This window comes from Salvelinus fontinalis, chromosome 2 (genome assembly GCF_029448725.1).
Source record: "Salvelinus fontinalis isolate EN_2023a chromosome 2, ASM2944872v1, whole genome shotgun sequence".
Lineage (NCBI taxonomy): Eukaryota > Metazoa > Chordata > Actinopteri > Salmoniformes > Salmonidae > Salvelinus > Salvelinus fontinalis.
In genome coordinates this window covers 31,431,030-31,451,880 of record NC_074666.1, presented here as the reverse complement: position 1 = coordinate 31,451,880, position 20,851 = coordinate 31,431,030, and the positions used below count along the sequence as shown (strand labels likewise).

The following is a 20,851-nucleotide window of genomic DNA, read 5'->3' as shown; positions in this document are numbered from 1 at the left end:
GTATGATCACAAGTACTATCGTAATGATTAGAGTGGTTCTTCCCAATGTAGTGGGGTAGTTCCATGAAATGAGTGCCTTTTGCATCCATTTGGTATTCAAAAGAGACATTGAACATCTAATAGTCAAATCATATTGTAAAAGCAGGTGAGCTGGTTCTACTCTTTTTGGCCATTTTCTGGTGTGTGGCAGACCAGGGGGTTTGATCAAAAGGTTTACACTGATTAGATACGGACACACGTGTGATAGCTCAGTTTCAAGCGTGGTTATTAAACCAATAAAGAAAAAGAAAATAATAGGTATCCTCCAGGAGACCTCCTCCGGGTTACCGTCTTCTGGGCTCCGGGGTATTGCTGTCCCCTTTGAGGGAAAAACCAGAACCCCCTCGGTTCTAGCAGACGACTATACGGGAGCAACCTCTCTCCCCTGCCCCCCCCCCCCCCCCCCCCCCCCGTCCCCCGTCATGGTCTGGGGCGGTGAGTCACAGCATCATCGGACTGAGCTTGTCATTGCAGGCAATCTCAACGCTGTGCGTTTATAGGGAAGACATCCTCCTCCCTCATGTTGTACCCTTCCTGCAGGCTCATCCTGACATAACCCTGCATGACAATAAACGCAGTTGACAGTGAGAGGACGTTTCTTTTTTTGCTGAGTTTAGCATATTTTGTCCACACACAAAGTCCTCGAGGCATACTTTATACTTGACACGTCATCTATGTGACTCCTTACAATAATAATCTGTTTACTGTGGAGCAGAGTTCATGTTCCAGCACCAGCTTTAATGACCACTGTCATGAATAAGATAAATGTGGCAGGATCGGAAAAAGGTGTGGCAGGATCGGAAAAAGGTGTGGCAGGATAGAAAAAAGGTTTGGCAGGATAGGAAAAAGGTGTGGCATTATAGGAAAAAAATGAAAGACCTTGGTTATAGAACACACAACATCAACATGGCACCACATTAACACCTTGGACTATACCCTGTGGGAGCAGACAGCATCTGTAAGTGGCTCCCTAATATAGTAATACAATGATTTGCTGATAAAATATTGTTCATGTGCTACTACTGTATATTGGTATTGAACAGTGCCTTTCTTTTGATAAGCAAGACATGCGTAACACGAAAAGACAATTTCAACTTGGTTACATAAGATACTGTTAACATTTAGTCACAAAAACAATGAAAAGATGAAGGCATCATATCCGGTTTTACAGCATTTATTTAGGATCTCCTTAAAAGTTTGAGAGTTTCCTAACAACAGTACTGGAAACATCTCAAATGCCTGAACATCCAGGCTGCAATCATAATAGGTAATGGGGAATAACAGTATCACGCAAGCACTCAACTCAGTGTCTCACAGACACAAGGTTAGGATGAGACCTGGCACTGCTAACAAACAATGGTTAAAGTTGACTATTCAAATATTCAATAATCTAACTTTTGCTCAACCATGAAATAAAATGCTATTCAAGGTAAATCATTGGGAAAAAAAAATTATATATATATATACATACATACATACATACACGTGTTGGTACATTGAAAAAAGCATAACCAGTAGAAAACATTGACTAAAAGCATCAACTACAATGTAATCCTGCCATAATAGAAGAGCTCTCTTTCAATTGATTGAATATTTTGTACAATATTGATCTCACAGAGAAGTTTAATTGTAGAGACGTTATAGGTGTGTTAATGACTGGGCAGCAAACAAAGTCTAACACTGAGGGATTGACTGCCACCAGATAAAGTTATGACAGTACGTGAATGTAATTCAGCCTGCAACTTCAGGGTGTTTTCATTTACTGAGCCTGAGATCATCTATTCCTGTGTATAGGTGTGGCTCTCTCTGTCTGTCTTTATGGTTGTAAGAGCATTTGCGTCTGAGTGTGTGTGTGTATATGTATGCAGGAACACTTCTCTAGTTGTCTGAGTCTAAGTCACTTTCTCCCCCGATGGACCTGAACTCTTCGCTGTCCTCCTCATCCTCACTCAGCTGCACCTGGGACAACACACTGGGACCTCTCCTCCGAGCTGCCTCTTCCTCCTCCTCCTCACTTATGCCGTAGCCCTCTCCATTGCCCATGCTGGAAGTCTGGGTGTGGGTCTGACCCTCATAACTCCCATAACTATGGGGAAGGGGGGAGAGAAAGAGAGGGAAGGGTAAAGTATGGGTTAATAGGGCCCAAGATCCAAACAACGATGCAAATACACCTTGAACTGTATATAATGTGTCGGCCATGGTGTTGTACCTGACATTACTGTCCTCCAGGTGGGTCTCATCCGGCACCTCTTCCCCGTATGACATCATGCTCTCGTCCTGCTCCAGGCCCATGCGGGCCGTCTCATGGTGGGGTCTGGGAGGGGGCGGGGGACGCACCTCCACCTCTCTGTCTGAGTCACTGCCACTCTCTGACAGCTGGATAGCTGAGGCGGGACAGGAGAGGCAACACAGTTAGAACCTCACATTTCAAACACAGTCCCTAGTGTACTCCAGAAATCCTCCAATCATAGGATGTAGATTTTAAAGGGAAAGTTCACCCAAATTACAAAAGGACACCTAGGTTTCCTTACCCTGTAAGCAGACTATGGACAAGGTATGACAGCAATCCATGCTTTGGTTTTCTTGCTACTGTTTCCACATGCTAACATTTTAGCATTTGTAGCACAAATCCCATTCAAGTCATGGGACAGATATTAGCATTTTTCATGCATCATGTCCAAATCGTCCGAAAATATCTAAAATTGATTGTGAAGCTAAACAAAGTCACAGATCATTTTATCGGTCCCATGACAAATGCTAAAACGTTAGAAATATGGAAACAGTGCCAGGGAAACTAAACCAAAGCATGGATTGATGTTATACCTTGTCTATAGACTGCTTACAGGGTAAGGAAACCAATATGTCATTTGGTTTCACCATCTTACTCCATCCTATGACAACCTCCACCCTAGTGTGACTCACAGGAGAACGGGTTATCTCCCTCCTCTTCGCTGGCGTCATCCTCTCCGTCTGACATGAGCAGGTCCTGGTACAGCACGCTGGCCTGGGCTGGCCGACTGGAGCCTTCATCCTCGTCATAATCATCGTCCTCGTGGCCCTGCAGCCTTCTGCGGGGCGGCAGCAGCAGCATCTCCTCTTCATCATCCTCATCCTCCAGGTCTCCCTCACCATCCTCTGCCTGGGGAACAGGTCATCAACATCAAAATAACTAATTTTCCTGAACTACAGACTGTCTTCAAATCTGCCATGTCTCTCTTTCAAAAACCATCTCTCAAACCCATATTGTTTCTTCATGATCTGAGTCTTACAGGAGCTGGTGTCTTGGGCTTGCCGTCATCATCCTCCTCCTCGAAGCCCTCGATGTCCACGTCTGACTCCTCCTCTCCTAGCCTTCTATGACGACCCTGGAGACACACGGAGAAGTTAAGCGACACTGAGACAGGAAAATATACTTCTGGGGAAAGACAGAGTGATAACTTGTGAAGCAATGGAGATGCCTGAAAATGTATAATTGGCCAGGCAAACAGAATGCTAGTATGACAGGCAGTCACAATTAGTAGCAAAAGTAACATACAAGCGAAACTGGAACCAAATTAATTATGGGAAGGAACCATCTTTGTCTTAGGAATGAAAAGCACAAAGGGATCTTAGAATGGCTCCTAGTTAGGAGGAGCATGCACCAGTCAGGATCCACACTGTGGGAATGCAGAGGGAAGAACTGTAAGGGAGGACCAGGTGAATGTGCAAGGAGGAATGGGGGGAATGGGAGGGGAGACGGAGGAGGGTGGATAGAAGCCAGGTGACCCCTGGATGAGACAGACGCCCGTTGCACTCCTGAGTGATCTCTCTCCGTACCTGCCCTACCCCCCTCTTCTCTGGAACAGCCATTAGAGATGCCTCAACCTCAGAGAAAAGGCTGGTCTCTCTGTGCAGGCTCACAGAGGCACTGCTGTCAAACACATCAGCAGGCTGCCCCCCCCCCACCCGCCCCCACCACACACACACAGAGAAAGGAAAGAGGGAGAAGAGATAAACACATGGTAGGAAGGAGAATATACAGTGCCTTACAAAAGTATTCATCCCCCTTGACGTTTTTCCTATTTTGTTGCATTACAACCTGTAATTAAAATATATTTTTATTTGGATTTCATGTAATGGACATACACAAAATAGTCTAAATTGGTGAAGTGAAATGGAAAGAATTACTTGTTTCAAAAAAAATACAACGGAAAAGTTGTGCGTGCCTATGTATTCATGGTATGACTTAAAGACTGCTGCACACCAGCGGAATCTATCCCACTTGAAGGATCTGGAGCAGTTTTGCCTTGAAGTATGGGAAAAAATCCCAGTGGCTAGATGTGCCAAGCTTATAGAGACATACCCCAAGAGACTTGTCGCTGTAATTGCTGCAAAAGGTGGTTCTACAAAGTATTGACTTTGGGGGGATGAATAGTTATGCACACTCAAGTTCTGTTTTTTTTTGGTCTTATTTCTTGTTTGTTTCACAATAAAAAATATTTTGCATCTTCAAAGTCGTAGGCATGTTGTGTAAATCAAATGATACAAACCCCCCAAAAATCCATTTTAATTCCAGGTTGAAAGGCAACAAAATAGGAAAAATGCCAAGGGGGGTGAATACTTTCCCAGGCCACTGTAGAGACTAAGGCATAGATAAACTATAGAAACAGCTACTAAATTGACACATACAAGAGTGCTAAAGAGGAATGACGAGGCAGAGAAAGACTAGAATGTGAAGAGGTATATGTAATGTGGAGGGAGAGACTACAGCAGACAGAGGTTAAAAAATAAGTATTTGGAGAAGAGTGGCATTCCCCAACTCTGGAGCAGGTGGGGGCGTGGAGAGGGGCGTGTTGAGGTACTTTATTTGGTGACTCTAAGGTCTTATTGTTAGTATCTGGGCTGTTTCTGGGCCATACATGGGACAGGAACATTGCTACCTGTGGTGTGTAGGTTCCTGGAGTCATGGGGTCCAGGCTATCCAGGTCTGCTGCATCCAGAGCTGCCTCTTTAGCTGTGGAGATGTCCTTCTCCAGCTGGGTCAGGTGCTCATCATACTGGGGAGATATCAAGCAACAGTCAAATTATTACATTATCCTTGGCAGAGGCAACATAATGAAGCCATAAATATGATTCATCATCTGACAAGGCATAAAGATGTCAATTAATTATACTGAACAAAAATATAAACAACATGCAACAATTTCAAAGATTTTACTGAGTTACAGTTAATATAAGGAAATCAATCAATTGAAATAAATTCATTAGGCCCTAATCTATGGGTTTCACATAACTGGGAATACAGATATGCATCTGTCGGTCACAGATATCTTAAAAATAATATTTTTAAGTAGGGGCGTGGATCAGAAAACCAGTCAGTATCTGGTGTGACCACCATTAATTTGCCTCATGCAGCGTGCCATCTCCTTCACATTGAGTTGATCAGAATGTAGATTCTGGCCTGTGGAATGTTTCCCACTCCTCTTCAACGGCTGTGCGAAATTGCTGGATATTGGCGGGAACTGGAACACGCTGCCGTACACGTCGATCCTCAGCATCCAAAACATGCTTAATGGGTGACATGTCTGGTGAGTATGCAGGCCATGGAAGAACTGGGACATTTTCAGGTTCCAGGAATTGTGTTCAGATCCTTGCGAAATGGGGCCGTGCATTATCATGCTGAAACATGAGGTGATGGCGGTGGATGAATGGCACCACAATGGGCTTCAGGATCTTGTCACGGTATCTCTGTGTATTCAAATCGCCATCGATAAAATGCTGTTGAGTTCGTTGTCTGTATCTTATGCCTGACCATACCACAACCCCACCGCCACTATGGGGCACTCTGTTCACAACGTTGACATCAGCAAACCACTTGCCCACACGACGCCATACACGTGGTCTGCGGTTGAGGCCGGTTGGACGTACTGCCAAATTCTTTAAAACGACATTGGAGGCGGCTTATGGTAGAGAAATGAACATTACATTCTCTGGCAACAGCCCTGGTGGGAATTCCTGCGGACAGCATGCCAATTGAACGCTCCCTCAAAACTTGAGACATCTGTGGCATTCTGTTGTATGACAAAACTGCACATTTTAGGGTGGCCTTTAATTGTCCCCAGCACAAGGTAGCCCTGTGCAATGATCATGATGTTTAATCAGCTTCTTAATATGCCACGCCTAAGAAATGTCCACTAACAGAGATGTAAACAAATACGTGATCAATATTTGAGCGAATTAGGCTTTTTGTGCGCATGGAACATTTCTGGGATCTTTAATTTCCTCTTATGAAACATGGGACCAACACTTTACATGTTGCATTTATATTTTTTGTTCAGTGTAGTTTCATTATGACCTTCTCTTGCAGTTTCTCTTTCATACACACACCTCTGCCAGGGTCTGCTTGCATACGTTGACTATCTCCAGGGCCGTATTGGTGTAAGGGCTGTCTGGTCCGTTGTACTTGACACTGTTGGTGTGGACCAGGCTGACGTCAAACAGGAACACATCCCGGTTCTGGTACTTGTGTTTGGATATGTTCTGTTGGACCACAGCACACAGGGAGACTTTTAAATAACACTAATGGTTATATTATACATATGATCATCTACCTGTATATTACAAATATTACCATCAACTACATATAGGTTTGATCCATCTTGGCATCAGAGGGATCCAAAATGTGTCTTTGTTGTGGTTTTCCTCAAGGCTAACACTGAAGTCTCCTTCCCATAACTCACCTTGCGGACATTCTCTAGGTCCATGGGTTGGACTATCACTTTGTAGTAATCTGGAACAAACTTCTTGTTGACTGGATGGTGGAACGGCCAAGACTGAAGAGGAGACAGAGGCAGAGTAAGGACAGTTATGGCAGTTTTGTACATTTAAGAGCAAAGAAAAAACTGCTCAGTGAAATGACTTAATTAAGTCACAAAGAAAATACAAATAGCAGATAGTCTCAGTGACATCTGAAGCGCCCGAAAGAAAGCAAACACCCTGATGATTGGGTGGAGCTCCACTCACGTCAGGCACGGCCATCATCTTCTGAGTGACGATGTTGTCCAGGATGAAGGAAAAGGCCACCTGGTCATCATCGTCCAGCAGGGGGTTGATAGCTTTCTCCAGTCTCACCAGCCTGTCTTCCTTCTACAAAGGACAAAGGAATGCACCCATTTAATTATTAACAAGTACCATTGAAGGCCACTTCCATTGTCTCCCAAGAGTTGCTGAACATTTTCCTTCTACTTCTACACACAGTGGACCAGAAATTGGGCTGTGTCTCAAATGGCACCCATCCAGGAATCCATCAGCGTGAACATTCACACGTACCTCTTTCAGTTTCTCATCACAAAGGTCCAGCATAGTCTGAGCCACCTGGGTTATTGGATGCTTGGCACCTGAATACACCGCAACAATTACAGTCTCAATAAGTTACAGAACAGTCGGTCACAGTAAAATATTAGTCATTCTCTAAGGCTTCAAGTGGTTTAGAGTTGTACCGTTGTATGTCGCGCTGTTCTTGACAATGAGCTCCACGTTCTCTCTGAACTCTTCCCGGGAGGGGTACACACGCTTGCGCACATTCTCCCGCAGCGTCTGCAGATCCATGGGACGAGGGATGATCTTATAGTAGTCCTTTACCACCTTGGCATTGACTGGTGTGTGGAAGGGGTATGTCTGTGACAAGAGGTAAAGACAACCCATTTAGAGAGAAAAAAGTGTGTGTGTATGTGAGAGAGAAACCTATAGTGGTCGGAGGAGTGTAGGCACTGTCTGTCTGTAAGCAGTGGGTTGTGTGTGTGTGTGTGTGTGTGTGTGTGTGTGTGTGTGTGTGTGTGTGTGTGTGTGTGTGTGTGTGTGTGTGTGTGTCTTACATTGGGGTGATCCCGCATGTCGTTGATAATACTCTCCAGGACTGAGGACAGGGTGACCATGGGGTCAGTGCGTCTGCGGTGGATGGATTTGTGGGGCCTCTGTGAGAGGATGAAACAAAACAAAAACCACAGAGAGCTAAGGCATAACTATCACAGTGTTAAATATTCTCCAGAGCTCGCTTTAACTGAATAGTCAAACGCAACCAATGCAAAATATGGTAACTGGCAACCAGGCTCACATTTAGGTAGTCACAGTGTACGTTGTTCCCAACACGTCTCTTCTTCTTGGGGGGAAGCTGCTGTTTGGGGAACTTCAGCACCAGGGACTTCCTGCGCACCTCATCAGCACTGTGAGAGGAGACAACATGGTCCTTTACACAGCAGCACAAGGTAATATATCCCTAACATTTAGACAGACGTAGAGAGCATAAGGAACACTATAGGAGCTTTTGGTCCGCAAAGAGAGTGAACAAGACTACTGATATTCAGTCGTGATTTGGAAAGAAATTAGAACTGCTGCCCTTTCCTGTCAGTGTGTGTATGGTTTGTACCTCTCGATGAGCTGCTTGCCCAGGACGATCTTGGTTCCCTCCACTTTAATGAGTTCCTCATTGTCATTGTGGATGACAGTCTTCTCCAGCTCCTCCTCTTGCTCCTCCGTCATGGCAACAGGGTTGGAGGGCGGAGCATTGGTCTGGTAGTACAGTGGGCAGAACTTGTTGGTTCGCATGTGCCCGATGGCACCGCAAGCTCCGCACTTCAGCTAGGGCAGAGGGGGTAAGAAGAGATGTAGTTAACAACCAGACAAACACTGTACATAACAACGTGGACTGCAAGTCACTGCATCACATCATGCTACCTTCACTGTAGTACACCAAACACTACGTTATCATGCTTATTATAAGCAATATAATATATTGCTAATAAAGAAAAGTGTGAAAAAAGTGAGGAAGGTTTATCTTGAACTAAATTATCCTATTTTCGAGACAGCAGGTCAGCAGGAAAACAGACGGCAGGTTATGGAAAAGCAGGTGAGGATAGTCTTGGAGATGAATCATTATGGGCTGGCAAGCTTACTTTTACCTTGAGGTCTGGCCTCTCCTTGATCTTCTTGGCCTTCTTCTCAGGGGGGCTCTTGAACCTGTCCTTCTCCTGGTTCCTCTTCAGCCTCCTCAGCTGCTCCTGGATCCGCCGCCGCTCCTTCCTCATCTCCTCTCTATGTTGCTCGTCAAACAGCGCAAACTTCTTTCTACATTGGCAGGAGGTAGACAAAGACTGTGTGAGGTTGGATACACTGCACACAGACCAAACACTCATATTACACACACACACACACACACACACACACACACACACACACACACACACACACACACACACACACACACACACACACACACACACACACACACACACACACACACTTACATGAAGTCGTCGTCCTTGGTGGTTCTGATTCTGGTGTAGGCGTCAATGACGGAGGGTTTGCGGACCGTCTCACAGCGGACATACTCCTTGCCGTCCTCGTCTCTGAAGGTGCGGTAGATTTTGAGGCGCCGTCCCGTGGCGGACGAGTTCAGGCTGGTGACCGAGGACGTGTCGTCATCTTTATGGGAGCCCGTGGACAAAGCACTGGCTGCAGGGACACACAGAGAGAGATTGGACTTGCACACACACTCCAGTAAACATACATGAAAAAATCCTGAAACGCACATGCATACACACGCCACTTACAGAAGCCCTTGCGTGCTTTGCGTCCCTTGTGGTCGCTCTCCTCTCCCATCAGCATCCTCTGCAGCTCCTTCCTCTCCTGCTCCTCCCTCTCTCTGGACAGCTGGGAGCTGGTCTTCTTGTTCTGCAGCATGTTCTCAATGTTCTTCCCCATCTCCTCAAAGTCACTGTCCTCCGCTGAGCTGCTGTCTGTGTCTGTGGACAGGACCTCTGTGGACTCCAATACTCTGGGGAGCAAGTAGAGGGTAGAACATCACATCAACTTACAGCATCCCTATAGGAAATGGGTGGTGAATTATGGTAATCTGGATAGAGGGGGAATGGAGGATGGGATGGCCTCACTTGTTTTGCAAGTCAAAGATCCTCTGGCACTCCTCCTTGTAGCGCTCCTGGTGTTCGGCTACAGAGAAGCGGGACCCGCGGGCAAATTTGCTCATGGGCCCCTCGCCAGAGCGCGCCTGCTCTGTAGACATGGTCCTCACCACATCAATCACCTCCCAACGAGACAGCTTCTTTATCTGAAACGCAAATATACACACAGGTTTAAGAGATTGATCTGACCTTCATACTTAGGTTGGTGGAAGAAATGAGGGAACTTAAGACATTATTATGTAATATGCTATTACTACGTGATTACCTCCTCCTCTGGAACACCAAACTTGCGCAGCAGCTGCTTGGCGTTTTTTAGTGATAGTCTTCTCAGATCAGCGTCTGTCCCTGTCACAGTCTTCTTAGCAGGTTGTGGCTCCCGGTCATCCTGGGCCTAAACACGACAAATAACAAAATAACCTTTAGCTCAGTAATAAATGATTAAATAATCATCAAAAAACTATTGAATGGAAAATATTTTTGTCAGAAAGGCTATGACTGGAATTATGGCCCCCTGGTCTGAATATGGATCTGGCAGAAGTGTTTCAGTGCACTGGAGTAAAACAAAGAGGAAGTACCTTTTGTTGAGTGGGCTTGTTGGGCACTTTGACGTAGGAGAATCCCTCTCCACAACCTGTGGGGTCGGCCACCCCCATGACCTCCAGCAGACACTTCCCCTTCATGGCAGCGATGAAGGCTCGAGTCGTGTTCCAAGGGGCCGTACGGACCTAGGGTGGACCACAGAGAACACGGGTGAGATCATGTATGATCATCCTTTTTTTCAACATCAAAATCATTGTTTTATGAAAAGGAAGCAGAGTGGAGCTGAACCTCATCATCAATCTTCATCTGGAAATCTTCCTCGTTCTCTTCCTCTGGAGCAAAGAAGGACTTTTCACCATATCCAGCATCCTGGTGGAGAGAGAGAGAGAGAAGTTATGGTATAGTTCACACAGAATACCAATATGACAGATAGGCTCTTTGTTTAGGCACTGTCAGTCTTACCTTCAGTCTCTGCTCTGCCACCAGCATGCTGTAGTAGGCACAGCACTGCTCTGGAGACACCATGGCCCTGATCTCCTCCTCAGTAGGCAGCCTGAAGTCAGGCTTCAGCACCCACCAGTTAGAGTCCATCCCTGGGAACAGGGGGAGGGCAAATTATATTAAATCATATAACAAATATTAACAACGTTATCTTAACTCCACCCTTACTGCCCAACTTGCAGCTTTGTAAGATTAATGAACGCATGTCGCATGAGAATTCCCCCTCGCCAAAGATCTTATACCCTTTGGATATATTTTTTTTCTCCATCAACTGAAGCGTCTTGTAGGCTCAAAAGCAGAGGTGTTGCAGGAGCAGAACAACAGATATTAACAAAGGGCCATGAAAACCGCTGGTACCTTACTGATGCTTTCCTCAGACCACACCTTACCTCCACAGTAAACTCCACATCCAGAATATTCTGACATCTCTCTTTCCTGACGCATGTCAGTCAAAAGGCACACCATCTCTGAGCTCACACAGCTAAGCATCAGAGTCACCTCTCTTTCTTACACCTCAACACTTCTCTGAGATCACACGGGAGTAGAAACGTCAAAGGGATACTGCGAGATTGAGATTTAGGTTGTTTCTCTACTTACCCAGAGTCAGATGAACTCATGGATATTATTTTTATGTCTCTGCGTGCAGTTTGGGGAAAGTTTAAATCAGCAAACCACAATTGCTGGAAGTCTTCAGTTACAGTAGGCAGCTCCTCTCAAAAGCAGAGAACCTTGACCTAACTACTCCAGAGCTTGGTGGTTGGTCATTTATAGTCTTAGAAACCGTTGGGCAGCGCCAAAGAGACAGATACAATATTGCGATCTCTATACATCTCTATGAGACAACGGGACAGAGAGTGAGGATCTTGTTTCTTATGACTATCAGTAACATTTTGAGAGGAGCTAGCTACTGTACCGGGAGACTTCCAGCAATTGCGCTAAGCTAACAATATGATAACTTCAATAATATCCCAACTGTACGCAGAGTAGTGCTGAGCGATTTGTGCTTTTTGAGGTTGGTTCGGTTTCGGTTCGATTTTTAAAAAATTATCACGGTTTGCCGATTTCATATATATATTTTTTTACTATGCATTATGTGGGTTGAATGCTGTAACAGAATAAAACAATTAATAAAAGTACCACGATGGTAGTGACCACCCATTACTGCTTATCACTTATTAACCATCATTTATTCACATTACTTTAATAAAATATTTGCTTTATTTCATTACTTTATTATTTCATTATCTCATCTCTTTAGAGCTGCTGCCTATGCTGTCTGACAAAATCACTATAATTAGTAGTTCTTCAAAGTAAATAATGCATACTTTTATGACTACTGAATACCAACTATCAATCACTTAGAACATGTATTTTCAGATAGCTTTCAGATAGTGTTGGGCCAGTAACCGAAAGCTTGCTAGATCGAATCCCCGAGCTGTCAAAGTATAAATCTGTTGTTCTGCCCCTGAACAAGTTAACAGTTCAGCAGTTAACCCACTGTTCCTAGGCTGTCATTGTAAATAAGAATTTGTTCTTAACGGACTTGCCTAGTTAAATAAAAACTATCCCTGATGAGCGCACGTTCCCTCTTCTCTCTGCCTCCGTGTCTGCTCCAAACAGACCAGACAAATAGGTGGACGCGCAATGGATTATGGTCATTGTAGTTAATTACGACGTTTTCTGCACTAAACTATGCAGAATATTGGCCTGTTGGAAACTACAACTCCTTACTACACCGCATAGTTTGGGCTTGATCTGATTTCTCTCTTCAGAAACTGCATATCCAGCTCAGAGAAAAAAACAGAACGAAATGGAATTCAAATAATTGAACCAACGTCAGTCAGTTGTTTAAAACAAAGAAATAGTAGACATTTCGCATAATCACTCAGCACTAGCACAGAGATACAAAAATGGTATCCATCAGTTTGTCTGACTCTGGGTACATAGAAAAATGACCTAAACATTTCGCAGTATCCCTTTAAGAGGAAATCAGGATTGTTTGACAGTTGTGAGTGACAAAGTTGACGAGGCATATTCACATTTCTGCATTACTTATTCATCTTTGTGAGAACAAACAATGAAGGACAGTGCGCCATACTGTACTACTGACAAACACAAGGCTATACAGTAGTATTGGGGTAAGCATAGTCTTGCGTTGCCATTCCTCCAAAATCACATCACTTGGAGGTCTGAATACTTTTTTATTACAAAAGCGGTTTGAATGGTCTGCTGGCTCCCAGTGGCAAGACTTTGATTGCATGTTACATTTCATGAACCCTCACCCCACATGCCCGTTGGTGGTACGTGTTATGTTCGTCTGTTTTGCCAGAAGTGTGCTCTATACACAAAATCAACATATATCAACATATTTTGATGGGTTTTAATCTGCAACTCAAGCAATTCTTACGCACTGTTGCACCTACAACACTAGGCATTTGATTTGTTTGACGTGTTGCGTAGCGTCACTGATTGCAAGTCTCCACCCAGCCATTTTTCTGCCATTAAAACTTCCCCAGGCTTCCCGTTTTAGGGAAGCCTGATTCTCGATAAGGCTAGGGTAAGTAAGGTTAGCTGTTTCTACCTGTACGCTTGAAGTCAGCACAGAGTTTTAGGCGTTTGCGGATGCTGCTTTCTGAATGTGAGGGGAAGGCTTTCTTTATGTCCTCCATACGGATTCTCCTAGGGCGATCTTTACTCTTCCAAAACAACCGATAGATAAACACCTGCACGGAAGAGGAGACATGAGTGTTGGCAAGAATGCATTATTTAAGTGTGCTTTCTCTTGTGTGACAATGTGTGTGTGTGTGTGTGTGTGTGTGTGTGTGTGTGTGTGTGTGTGTGTGTGTGTGTGTGTGTGTGTGTGTGTGTGTGTGTGTGTGTGTGTGTGTGAGAGAGAGAGTGTGTGGATTTGCAGATGCTGTAATGTGCGCGTCTGCGTATGCGTGTGTGTGTATCGCAAGGTATACCTGCAGGAAGTCTCTGATATGGGTGTTGGCTCGTTTGGAGTTGGGTCCAGGCACCTCATAGAGCGGACACTGCTGTCCAACCACAAAGATGTCCACCAGCTCTCTGATGAAGTAGCCCTGCCGTGTACGCAGCACCAGGAAATCTGTCTCTGGCATCTTGTGGAGGTAGATGGGGGCGCGGAAAAGGTTGTTCTCAAAAGCCTAAAAGAAAGAAAGACATGACAGAGCTCTACATTTTCTCTTTCTGGGTATCAGGCCCATTCAGAGCAAATTATTTTTCAAACATCAATAAATTGTCATGTGAATCACTGTAATGAATGTGGTACTGACCGGGAGCAGCTGCCCGGGGTGCAGGGAGCCCAGGAAGGGAGAGGTGTGGCAGTACACCGTCTCTCCGTACTTACAGTCTGGAGCTCCAGGGTCCTTGCCTGGTTTCTGAGGGGAAACAGCCATGTTTCACGTTTATTCGATTTTAAAGTGTATTTACACATATGTTAACAAAACACAACTCATAGACAATAGAGGAAGGAAAATAACCACTGGGGTGGTTCTGTTTTTAGTAAATGCTAATCAATGTTGATGCAAGGGAAACGGTAGTTGAAAGACTAGTGCAGTGACTCACTCTCTTGTAGTAGTTCTTGATCTTGGTTGCCATGCCGACTTGCATGATGAGCGGAGGGTATTCCTCGCTGTACTCTGCCAGAATCAGGTCTCCGTCTTTCCCCGTCAGATCCTGAGCTGTCCGCATGAAGAACATGTCACCGCCACCGGAAGCCTGGCGTTCCTGCTCTCGCATCTATGGGCACAGAAAAATACATTTAACGCAAATCACACACAAACAGGGTTATCAACACACACAGACAGACAGACGCATTCCTGATGACCTGTGTTAAGACAGAGAGAAGGATGGAGGTGGATGAGGTAAGTTCTGGGGCCTCACCTTGGCCTTCTTCTTGATCTGTTTGAGTAGGGGCTGTGCTGCGTGGGGACCTGGCTGGGACAACGTCCCGAACGAGTACTTCTTCAGAGAGGGCCGGTGGAACCCACGCAGCTTCATGGGTCCCATGTGAGTAGGGAAGAACGGCTGCCTCAGCTCCACTGCAGAGATGGAGTGCTGGAGGGAAAGATAGACAGAGAAGGTTACATACAACTACTGTGAACATTCAGTACATAGCTAAGTTAATCCTACGCTATAGTTAAGATTATCCTCTTTAACTGCTGATCAATCTGTAGAGGAAGAGAGATCACAGGAGAGAATCTAGTGCCCACCTGAATGATGTTGCCACCGAAGGTGCCCCTCAGGCCCTGCTGCTTGGGGTAATAGAACTCATCGTTGGACAGGTTCCATGGGTCCTTCACCTCAGGCTGGGACATGTTCTGTAGGCAGCAGACCAAACAGAAACGGAGTTAACAGGCTAGTTCAGGGACTGCAGAATGGCATTTAAGATACAGATCTACGTTATGTTCTCTGTTTCAGTCCTGTAGTACCTGTTGAGGCTCCTCCTTTATGACCCCAGTCTTCCCCAGCAGGATGCGACTCTTCTTCAGTGCCGACTCCTTCTTGTTCTCCTTGGACGGGGAGTGGGACGTACGCTCAGACTCCTTCTCATCTGGGATTTCTGCAAGAGGCCAAGTTCAGAGGTTTGTGGATAGATCAAAGCATTCAAAAGGTTACAGACCATCAAGATATTTCATAATATGTTGAAACTGACTGAAAAATGGTGTACACACAGTTCACTAAGAAAGGGGCATTACCTAAAATTATGTTCTCATCGTTGGGGTCCAGGGTAAGGACAGGGGGTGAGAGCATGCGGTCCATGGCCTGGTCGTCCCAGATGATGTTGTCTTCCCAGCGCCCGTACACCAGCTCCTCATTGTCAATGGGGAAGATGGAGAACCAGGGGGCGTCATCTTCATGAGAGGCTGTGGCGAGACCAATAGGGAATCAGTAGTGATAGATTTACTCTTTAGTGGTACGTTCACCATGTCAACTAACAGAGATAAGTAGGAATATGTTGTAATATCACGTTGTTCATCATTATAACAGTCAATTACACTCGACAACAGATACCATGTAAACTAGCCTCATCGTACCATAATGGTCATGGTGGTGTTTGTCTCTCTTGGAGCCAGAGCCGATGGAGGGGGCTTTGGGCATGGGTGGAGGAGTGGGGGGCACCAGCTGAGAGTTACTCCTACACAGACCTGTAGTGTAGATAGACATCATGAATACCTAGATAACCCAAAGCAGACAAATACACAACAATTATATCAGTTTATATTTGCCACTGTAGTCCTAAAACCCCTGCACGGTTGGGGTTTACACTTTGGTGATGGGATTTCAATGAGGTAGGAATCTCCAGTATGCAGGTCAGTCTGCGTTCATTGGTACTGGAGTGGAGTGGGTGGGTCTCTCACCCTGCTGTGCGTTGTAGGCATTGGCATTACGCGTCATGCTGGAAGGCAGCCACCCTGCCAGACTGGCTCGCTGGGTCTTAGTGCCTTTGTGTTTCACGTCCTCTCCGTTCCAGATGATGTCGTCCTCCCACTGAAGCTGGGTGACCATCAGAAAGAGCTCATTCTCCAGGGCCTGTTCATCCTTTTCGTCACCACTGCCCTCCTAGACAGAAAAAAACACAAAGAACACGGTAAGTCTTTATAGAATGTTGTCTGTTCTCTTCTAACTAAGAGTTGAAAGAAGGTGTAGCTAGAAATGGAAGATTGAGAATCAAAAAGGAGCTAAACTCAAAAACCAACTTCTCTGGTTGAAAATGGCCTGTGGCAACGATATTGTTCTTAAACAATTGTACTAGTTGCAACATTTACTAAAAAGTGTAAGTGGTAGAACTATGGTCATAATTTGCAAGATTTAAGGAATCTAGGGTACGTCACAGTTTTCCTTGGGTTGGGTTAAGATTTAAATCCTGCCCAAATGCCCACGGCTGGCAGCACCCAAATAATCATTGATTTGGAACACAGCTGCGACATAACATGAGACAACGAATGAGACGAAAATCGTCGGCAATGTTGTTTTGAAAGAATGAGACTTGTTTGTTATACACGGCTTGGTTTTTTCCCAACTCCAACATCCTCACATTCGTGTGCTAACTTTAGCATCACAAACACAACTTTCATTAAAGATTCTGATACTCTAGAAAGCAGGAAATTCTCTGAGCTTGGGATTCTTGACCAATCACGTTCACGTTGTTATGCTATGCCGCGCGGTTGCTAAGCCATTCATCACACATACGGTGGCTGTTTGGGATATTTCAAGTAAAGAGGAACACACAACGGTATCGAACATAACACACCCACTTAAAACTCATTGCTTCTAGCATTTCTTAATGAGGATGTGGAAAAGCGAGGCAAAATGAGTGAGTTCAGCCCTAATCCTAAAGCATCAGTGAAGTGTATGAGTTGCCAACCTCTTTGGGAGGTTGTGAAAATGGTGGTGGTGGTTCTGGCCTCTCCTGCTTCTCCTGCTCATCTTCCTCTTCCTCCTTCAGTTTGAAGCCATAGTGGAAACCACTGCCATCCTCAGGGACCCCCATCATGTCGTACCAGAGCTGGGCCGGACCATAGCGCCACTCTGCCACCTTGGGCCTGGACTCTGTCACCTTGTCCCCGTCTCCAGAGGTCTGGGAGAACTTGGACTCTACTGGGGCCATCATGGTGATCTGGGGGAAGGGGAGAGGGACAAGGAATTAATTATTGAAGATGATCTTTTTGAGTAATCTCTTTTGTCCATTTCATTTTCTAAGGAGAGAAAACCCATACAGAATTATACTGCGACTGAATCACATTACTAAACCTTGTAAGCTCTCATAAACAAGCTGTGAAAAATATACAGGTAAATAACCACACAGTTTCACAGGGATTTCAAACACGTTTTCACAGTTCTACATATCTCTGACTAAGAGATTGTTGCACACTGACCTCGTCATCAGACAGGCACTGTTCTGGGGGTGGAGGTGGGGCGTATTCATAGTCCCAGCCAGACTTCTTCTCTGGTCCCTGCTGCTCCATGGGCTCAGCGCCCTCTGGTGGGGGTGTCTCTGGCTGGGGGTCGCGGTGCTTCCTCTTCCTCTTTCTTCGTGCACTCCGCCACACCGACGGCATGTTCTTCCCAGGGCCAAACAGTCGAAGGAACCGCAGCACCTGGATGGGTTCAGAGGAGTGGGTGGATAGATGTTAATTTATGCCCTCTGATATTTGGTGACCTATACAGTGTGTCCAAGGAGGACAGCTCACCCTTCCAGGCCTGAACTCTGGGAAGAGCTGTGTGACACCAGGCAGGGCTTTGGCAGCATCCTTCTGCATGATGCCAGCCAGGGGCAGGCTGAGGCAGGTTGGAGGACCCCCAGGCCCAGAGCCTGTGGAGGGGCGGTCTGTCTCTGACTCAGAATCTGAGGAGCTGCTGAAGTCCACTTTGTCTACTAGAGAGGAGGGAGCGATGATGGAGGGCAGGATGATCCCGTCTCCTTCATCCCCAACTGTGGAGAAACCAACAATAGCAGACACTGGGGTTAGAGCCCCACTGACTCTATGAGTGCTAAATTACTAGCATGTATTCTTGACATTAAATACATCAATATCCCTGTATTTCTTTCCAGATTGTGAAGAATCATGCTTGTTCAATATAAGTACAAAGTATATTTTCACGGGCACTTTTGCCCCTTCCTCATCCAATCCTTACCACTTGCAGCCGTAGGAGAGGAATCCTCTTTCTTGCCACCAGGCGTGGGGAGACTTGGAGGAGGTGGAGGGGGCATAAGCTTGGCATCAATATCCTCACAATCCGCATCATAGTCATCCTCATCATCTGAGACAGAGAGAAAAGGTGTCCAGTTATCGGCCATGCGAAGTCTCTGATAAAGAAGGTGGAAATGAAATACCATGCATCTATCTGTTCTGGTAAACTAGGGTACATGCACTCCTAGATGGCTGTGTACAGTATATACATATACATATTTGGGGTTGCATGGGTATTACTGCACCTGTTCTCCTGGTAGGCTGCAGGCTGCCCATGGCCTGACGATACTTCTTAGTCTCATCTTCAGCCACCTCGTTGATGTCAGAATAATCAACTGCATCGGCATCGTTCTTCACCCATCCTGCATAAGAAAAAGGACATGAAACCGTCACTCATTTATCACAGTATTTACAGACACACAACTTACAAACACAACTAAGGAGCATATTGACTGTCATGTTGAGCCAGTTAAATAACAGTTCCCAGCCACGGTACTACCCCACCCACAGCCTTACTTCATGCCCTTCCTCTTACCCTCTGCATTTGTGCCATCTGTGTCTCCATCCTCGTCAGGATCGTCCTCCTCACTGGCTGTGATCTCTGTGATGAGGTTGCCCAGGCCCAGAGAGCCCAGGCCAGCCAGGTGCTTCTTGGACTCCTGGGGTGTGGTAGGAAATAGCATTGTCAAACAAACATCGCATTTGATATGCCAAAGTGTATTGGAATATACCAGGTGCGAAAATGTCTGTTGTCTTTATAAGTAACATTGCACCAAAGACATAGTGGACAAGTGATCAACATAATAACACAAAACCCATATTCAGCAAATGTACATCTCAGTCCTGTTGTTAGGCATACTTTAGTGTGTGTCCAAAACAGTTGTGTTTATTTCCACACGATGCAGAATGCTTTATTCTTTTAACAAAATATAGTCACTCACAGTGTCCAGCACACTGTCTCCCTCCAGCTGACCATCTTCATTGATGTTCCCGAAGAGAAAGCCAGTGAGAGAGAAGGGGCGGTCTTGGTCTTCATCGCTGTCTGAGTCCGACATCCTGAGAGAGCAATGAATGTCAATGTGTGATTAATCTATTCTCTCTTGTTTATATAGACCTCACAGTAGATGAAATGCAGTTAACTGAACAAAAGTGAAACTAGACATTTTAAAATACCAATCCTGGTTTTGTGACAAAGGGGTGGCAAACCCACCCATGATAATCAAAACAAACGGGATGGAATGACAAACTAAATGAATAGGTATGTTGAAGGTTTGATCTTATTAACTTGCGTTACTTTTACACAGTTAGGAAGGCCAGTTGTCCTCGGATTAAGGCCAGTTTGATAATATCCTCGGACCCAATTTGCCGCTAGCTTGGCAAATTAACGTTAGTACCCTATGCGACCTCCGTTCACTACGCCAGTATCCACACGCGGTAAAAGAGTGGGTACCTCACCGACCCGTTATTTCGAAAGAAAATATATGGGTTTCATTGTTTTCAAATGTAGTCGATGCAGACACCAACCAACATTGAGCAATGCGCGTGCGCATAGTTCATTTCCGCTCCATGAAGGATGGCAAGTGACGGATCGCCCTCCCGCTTTTTTTGTTGCTTTTTTTTTTACCGTTCACGCGTACTTTGTCGCCACCTACAGGATAGTGTATTCCATGCGCAATTTTTCATTCTTTTTGCACAAAGCCGTTCAATGCAACCACAGACTGTGTGAAAGTGCAGTAGCACACTGGCACAGTAGCACACTGGCCACGTGATGTTACCTCAACAACAAGACTAGTGTTGTTTAATACGTGATGTAACAAGTTGGTGTTTGTTACCTGATGTGACCTGACCTGACTCCTAGCCCTTCTTAGGCCTTAAGTAACCAAGCTCACTGGTCTGAGAATGTCAGTGAACACTCATGGCTTGGGTTGTCTCTGCCTTTATGACATAAGTGTCTTGCTACATTTATCATGTTCATCCAAAGAATTAGGTGTTAGCAGTGTTGGGGAGTAGTGAACTAGATTAACATCGTTCAAATAGTCATTTAACTACATTTCGCAGTAGCTTGGTTATAGTTTAACTAAATTCAAATCTTGGTAG

General features: G+C 45.3%; 1 protein-coding gene across 4 annotated transcripts; it reads right to left on the bottom strand.

Annotated features, from left to right (window-relative positions):
* Nucleotides 1-1,197: 1,197 nt before the first annotated feature.
* Nucleotides 1,198-20,314, bottom strand: LOC129816642 (transcription initiation factor TFIID subunit 1-like). Of its 4 annotated transcripts, none has more exons than XM_055871383.1 (40): nucleotides 20,049-20,314; nucleotides 19,696-19,810; nucleotides 19,290-19,413; nucleotides 19,000-19,116; nucleotides 18,699-18,824; nucleotides 18,254-18,495; nucleotides 17,939-18,160; nucleotides 17,428-17,679; nucleotides 16,421-16,622; nucleotides 16,097-16,207; nucleotides 15,758-15,925; nucleotides 15,491-15,621; nucleotides 15,272-15,379; nucleotides 14,943-15,116; nucleotides 14,625-14,798; nucleotides 14,333-14,437; nucleotides 14,003-14,203; nucleotides 13,618-13,759; nucleotides 10,998-11,128; nucleotides 10,824-10,904; nucleotides 10,571-10,720; nucleotides 10,261-10,386; nucleotides 9,966-10,141; nucleotides 9,627-9,850; nucleotides 9,321-9,528; nucleotides 8,970-9,141; nucleotides 8,444-8,655; nucleotides 8,132-8,240; nucleotides 7,893-7,991; nucleotides 7,518-7,695; nucleotides 7,348-7,415; nucleotides 7,042-7,164; nucleotides 6,759-6,851; nucleotides 6,406-6,558; nucleotides 4,959-5,075; nucleotides 3,856-3,969; nucleotides 3,309-3,404; nucleotides 2,962-3,178; nucleotides 2,249-2,423; nucleotides 1,198-2,125 (listed from the first exon to the last, which is right to left on the bottom strand). In XM_055871383.1, the coding sequence occupies exons 2-40, from the start codon at nucleotides 19,807-19,809 to the stop codon at nucleotides 1,918-1,920; spliced, it is 5,943 nt and encodes a 1,980-aa protein (XP_055727358.1). In that variant the 5' UTR covers nucleotide 19,810; nucleotides 20,049-20,314; the 3' UTR covers nucleotides 1,198-1,917. The 4 variants fall into 4 exon arrangements, with proteins under 4 accessions (XP_055727358.1, XP_055727366.1, XP_055727375.1 ...); XM_055871391.1 differs by having other exon boundaries at nucleotides 8,976-9,141; XM_055871400.1 differs by lacking the exon at nucleotides 3,856-3,969.
* Between the last annotated feature and the right edge of the window lie 537 nt (nucleotides 20,315-20,851).

Coding starts and splice junctions, on each gene's coding strand:
- LOC129816642 (XM_055871383.1), bottom strand. CDS start 19,809: ATGTCGGACTCAGACAGCGATGAAGACCAAGACCGCCCCTTCTCTCTC. Junction 10,142..10,260: donor TTGGTGTTCCAGAGGAGGAG/GTAATCACGTAG, acceptor TTTGCGTTTCAG/ATAAAGAAGCTGTCTCGTTG. Junction 7,696..7,892: donor ACATGCGGGATCACCCCAAT/GTAAGACACACA, acceptor CTCTTGTCACAG/ACATACCCCTTCCACACACC.